The 5,790-nt window shown below is 39.4% G+C and overlaps 1 protein-coding gene across 1 annotated transcript; it reads right to left on the minus strand.

Moving 5' to 3' along the window:
• Nucleotides 1-4,585: 4,585 nt before the first annotated feature.
• LOC128102094 (olfactory receptor 5AS1-like) lies at nucleotides 4,586-5,524 on the minus strand. The gene has a single exon (XM_052725610.1). The coding sequence runs from the start codon at nucleotides 5,522-5,524 to the stop codon at nucleotides 4,586-4,588; it is 939 nt and encodes a 312-aa protein (XP_052581570.1).
• Nucleotides 5,525-5,790: the final 266 nt, after the last annotated feature.

Raw genomic sequence — 5,790 nt, forward strand, 5'->3', positions numbered from 1 at the left:
ACCAAGTCTTTTCAGCTGTGTTGACTACAACCCAATTCTCTCTCTTTGGTTGTTTCCACTCCCTGTTAGCAGGTCTCCTCAGCAGGTATCCCATGATTCTGGCATTTCCAACATCTTGGGGTCTCCAATGAAATCCAGGCTTTGCTTTAACAGCTTCAAACAATAGCTTTTCTGTGCCTCAAAGCAGGGATGCCCAGGCACACCTATCCTCAGCAGCTTCTTAGCCACAGAGGGAGATTCCACAACCCCTTTCTTGTATTCTTGCCTCTAAAGCCAGAACCACACAGCCAAAACTGCAAAGTTTTTCTGCTTGCTGGGAATGGGACATGACCTGCTCATTCAAATACTTTTCACCATCTTTCTGATTTTTGGTGGTTTCCTTCATTGAATAATCTTGGCTGTCCTGGAATTCACTCTGTAGAGTTAGTTCACCTGGTGAGTTCACTCACCAGGCTGGCCTTGAACTCAGTGATCCACCTGCATCTGCTTCCCAAGTGCTGTGATTAAAGGTGAGACTGTGTTGCATTCTATTGATTTGTTTGCCAAGGAGGTACTGTGGAAATTCCCATGCAACCCAGGTTGTTGCTAAGACAAAGGGTTGCTCTCTCCAAATTTACAGTGGGATCCAATTGCCAAGGACAATACCCACACAACTCACTGAACATGGAGAAATCAAGGTATTGCCTACATGGAGCTTTCACCACTATGTTCTCTCTCTTTAGTGTAGGAAGGTACTCCGGTGCTGCTTTTCTCCTCAAACGTTACATTTTGTAGTTTTCCTTGCTGGGGATGCTCCTTTTCATCATAGAGCTGCATAAGAGTCACCACCAATAACTACCTGACAGATTCAATATTAAGCTGTTTTGAAATCTCCTCTCCCAATGTCATTAATTTGAAACTCTTATCTTTAGCCTCAGTCAGACATTTTGGACAAGGATAAAAAGCAGCCACATTCTTCTACAAAATATCACAAGAATAAACTTAAGGTCACTGTGAAACCTCTTGATCAGGGCTGTCATAATCTACATTGATCTCAGCACCACCATCTTTCTTGCTCCTACTAGTATGGCCCATTAAGCCCCATTTAAGGCATTGCTCAACTGCTTTCTTAATCCAAAATAAAAAATTCCACATTCCAACAACAGTGTTTTGGTTAACAACAGGTTGTGGTCAATGTTCTATTGCTGTGAAGAGGCAGCAGGACGGCATCAGCTCTTAAAACAGAAAGCAATTAATTGGGTCTGGTTTACAAGTTCAGAAGTTTAGTACATTATCAGCATGGCAAGTAGCATAGTGGCATGCAGACAGACATGGTGCTACAGAGGTAGCTGAGAGTTCTACATCTTGATCCGTAGGTAGCAGGAGAGAGAGACAGAGACAGAGACAGAGAGACAGAGACAGACAGAAACACTAGAGTCAGGAGGCCTGGCTTGGTCTTCTGAAACCACAAAGCATACTCACAGTAAAGTTTTTTCTCCAACAGGACCACACCTCCTAATCCCCCTCAAGGCTATGTAAATAACACTTGTACTTCACTGAGACAATGAAGGATTGTTTGCAGGGCAGAATTTCCTCAGGGCCAGCACACAGAGCCTGATTTCAAGGGTTGTGGGGAGCGTCCATGACTTCATGTCAAGCTTCCAGCTGCACTTAGTAATGTATAGTATTTTCCTACGTGGTACTGATTTTGGCAAAATTAAAGCTATAGTATTTAAGTTGTATTTAAGAGGCCTTCAAGATAATCTAAGGCTTTTCATTGTGTGTCAGGATTGGAGTACCCGAAGAAAGGCAAGGATACTTGGCTCATAAAGGTGCAGCCTCAGGTGCAGTGGATATCTCAGGATATTGGAGATGCCACGACCACAAGATTTCTGCCAATGACAGCAGTAGTAGGTGTAGATTAGAGTCAGGCTGAACCTACAGAATAAGTTGTGTTCTGAGGATGTCAGAGCTAGAAAAGTAGACCTACCCAAGCATTTTGAAGCCCAGAAAATCTTGAGAGAGTCTAAGATTTCAGGTATTGAGCTGAAAGATTTGGTTACACTACAGAACTTCATTGTGTTTATGTATAGATGTTTTTATGCCCTTGTTCCTTTAAGTAATAAGAAATATTTTTTCTTTTTTTTTTTTTTTTTTTTGGTTTTTCGAGACAGGGTTTCTCTGTGTAGCTTTGCGCCTTTCCTGGAACTCACTTGGTAGCCCAGGCTGGCCTCGAACTCACAGAGATCCGCCTGGCTCTGCCTCCCGAGTGCTGGGATTAAAGGCGTGCGCCACCACCGCCTGGCCGAGATGTTTTTCTTATACAATATACCCTCATTATAGTTTCTCCTCCCTCCACCTGTTCTAGTTCCTCCCCACTGTCTCCACTGTCTTTCTGTATCTCATTAGAAAAGAACAGGCTTCTAAGAGATAACAACCAAACATGACAAACTAAAGTATAAGAGGATGAAGCAAAAACTATCATACTAAAGTTGGACATGCCTAACCAATGGGAGTAAAAGTGTCCCATGAGCAGGCACAAGAATCAGAGACCAACTCATTCTTACACTAAAGAGTCACATGAAAATACTAAGCTAAAATATTCAATATATATTCTGAGGACCTGGCACAGACCCAAACACATCCTTCATCTTTGTTTGCTGCTTCAGTCTCTGTGAGTTCAAATGCACCTTGCTTAGTTGATTCAGGGGGTCTTCTTATCCTGATGTCCACCATGTCTTATAATCTTATAATCTTTCTGCCTCCTATTTTGAGGAGTTCTGTGAGCTCTGAGGGGAAGGATTTGATGAAGCTCTTCCATTTAGTCTTTTGCCCTGCATATCATCTGTCTGTGGGTCTCTGCATTTGTTTCCACCTACTTCAGGAGGAAGCTTCTCTCATGATTACTGCACAAGGCCCTGACCTATGAGTGTAGAACTATATCATTAGGAGTAATACATTGATACTTTTGTAAACTAGTATGTTTGGTTTTATTATAGACCTCTGGGCTATCTAGTCTCTGGATTGTGGTTATCCAAGCAGTATCAGACATCGGTTTCCTCTGATGGAGTGATCCTTAAGTCAAATCAGACCTTGATTTACTACTACCACAAGGTCTGTACCACCATCACCTTAACATATTTTACAGGCAACACATACTGTAGATCATGGGTTTTGTGACTGGAGTAGCATTTAAATATTACTTTGGTAGGCTGCAGAGTACCTTCCTGCACCAAAAAGACTAGAGCATAGTGGTGAAAGCTCCATGTAAACAATACCTTGATTTCTCCTTGTTCAATGAGTTATGTGAGTATTTTCCTTGGCAATTGGATCCCACTGTAAATTTGGAGAGAGCAACCCTTTGTCTTAGCAACAACCTAGGTTGCATGGGAATTTCCATAGTACCTCCTTGGCAAATAAATCAAATGAATGAAAACCAGCCTCACTAGTGGAAGCCTCTTTTGGTGACAAGAGATGGCCAGTTGAGATTGCATATCCTGCATTATTAGTAGACCTTATTATAATAACCCTTATATATTTTAGGACACACACATGCATGCACACACACAGACAAACAAATGCACACAGACACACATGTATATGCACATGCACACACACATGGACATGCACATGCACACACACATGCACACACACAGAGAATGAATGGGACATTCTGGGTTCCAAATGCCTACATATAGTTTATCATATTTAATTTACAAATATGGGTTGTATCTCACTAATTTTCTTCATATTTTGTACATTTGATAGTTGAAACATTATGAAAACAATAACAATAGTGAAAACACAACAAATGCAATACTCTTTTTGGTGTGAAAGGTATTATGTTGAGTGTCAAAGTTGATCAATGATGTAGTATATAAAATGTACGATTTAATTATTGAATTTATTTGTTCATTTATCTAATGAACTTTTAAATGGAGCAGATATATTTTAAGGTGACTTTCATTAATATATAAATTCTGTGCTATTGAATTTAAAAATGAATTACCTTAAACCAGTAAAGCTGAGTATAGCAAATCAACAGCTTACATTTTCCTAAGTGAAGACCTATGTTTGCCATTACTATGTAATAGAATAGTAGAATCTGTAGTCAGATAATTACACAGAATAGGTAGAAAATCCTTTTTATTCTGGAAAGATGAAAACAAAATTTGAAAAATTACATGACCTTATGCACAGAAAATACTGAAGACTGAAAAAAGAAGGGTGCAATAAGAACAGCAGAGTTTCAAGACATAAAATTAATCTTTGAAATAAATAATATTTATAGACACTAACTGCAAATAGTTGGAAAAAGAAATGATGAAAACTGTCACAGTAGATATAGTCAAACAATTGGTTCAAATGTAACCAATGTTTAACAAATGAAATGTTTATGAAAGTAATTGAAGACGTTAATAAACGGAGAAGTATCTTCTTCAATGAAGGATACATATTTATCAATGTCTGTGTACCTGAAGTCACATACAATGGTAAGTTTGTAATATTATAAAAGGAAAGCATTCATGAATTATCCTTAATAATAAGAAGGTGTATCTTTAAAGTCAACCAGGAATGGACATTTTTAAGCAACTTGGATTCTCATTCATTTGAAGATACCCTTTTTTTCAAATAATTTTTTGACTGCATTTTTCACATCCTTGTTTCTGAAGCTATAAATAATTGGATTCAACATAGGAAAGACAACAGTGTAAAACAGAGCAACTACCTTATCAGTGTCTGGAGAATAGCTGGTGGTGGGACGCAAGTACATAAACAGGAGTGTTCCATAGAACAAGGCGACAGCTATGAGATGGGAAGCACAGGTGGAGAAGGTTTTGCTCCTGCCTCCTGAGGACTTGATGTTCAAAACAGTGATGAGGATGCAGAAGTAAGAGATAAGGATGACCAGGAAGGTGCTCATCTGGATTGTGCCACACAAGGCAAAGAGCAGAAGCTCATTAATATGGGTATCTGCACATGATAAAGCAAGCAGTGGAGGGATGTCACAGAAAAAGTGGTTGACAATATTGGAGCCACAGTACGGAAGCATAAATGCGAGGGACACATGCACCAGTGAGGTCATACTTCCACTAAAATATGCCAGTATCACAAGGCTGAAACAGACCCTTCGAGACACCAGAGTAGAATAAAGCAGTGGGTTACAAATGGCTGCATAGCGGTCATATGCCATTGCAGCCAGGATAAGACACTCAGCATCTGCAAAGCATGCAAAGAAAAACATTTGTACAGCACATCCATAGAAAGAGATGCTTTTCCTGGAAGCTAAGAAATTTACCAGCATTTTAGGAGCAATGGCTGTAGAATAGCTGATATCTAAGAAAGACAAATTGCTAAGAAAGTGATACATGGGGGTTTGAAGGCTTAAGTCAATATTAACTAGGATTATTAGGCCCATATTTCCAACCACAGTCAGTGTATACACTATGAGAAACACCAAGAACAACGTGATTCTGAATGGCATATAATCTGTGAACCCAATAAATATGAATTCTGTTGGCCTGGTATAGTTTGTGTGCTGCATCTTTGTGGGCTTCTTGCTTTTCTCATTGGCAGTCCATGATATCCAGCAATGGGAAGTTACCTGGGTGATGAGTGATCCAAGATCTTTGTTTTCTCTTCTAAGGAGAAATAAAAAACAAAACATATCTGTGTGTCTTTCTACTCTCACGGCCTTTTCATTACCCATTCATTACATTCTTATGCATTTTGTGACAGATGAGAGGATAATTAGACTAATGAGAGAATAGACAGATGCATGTTATTTGAAAGCAAAGTGAGGACTACATA

This window comes from Peromyscus californicus, unplaced genomic scaffold (assembly GCF_007827085.1).
Source record: "Peromyscus californicus insignis strain IS unplaced genomic scaffold, ASM782708v3 Scaffold_7__1_contigs__length_154581171, whole genome shotgun sequence".
NCBI classification, from domain to species: domain Eukaryota; kingdom Metazoa; phylum Chordata; class Mammalia; order Rodentia; family Cricetidae; genus Peromyscus; species Peromyscus californicus.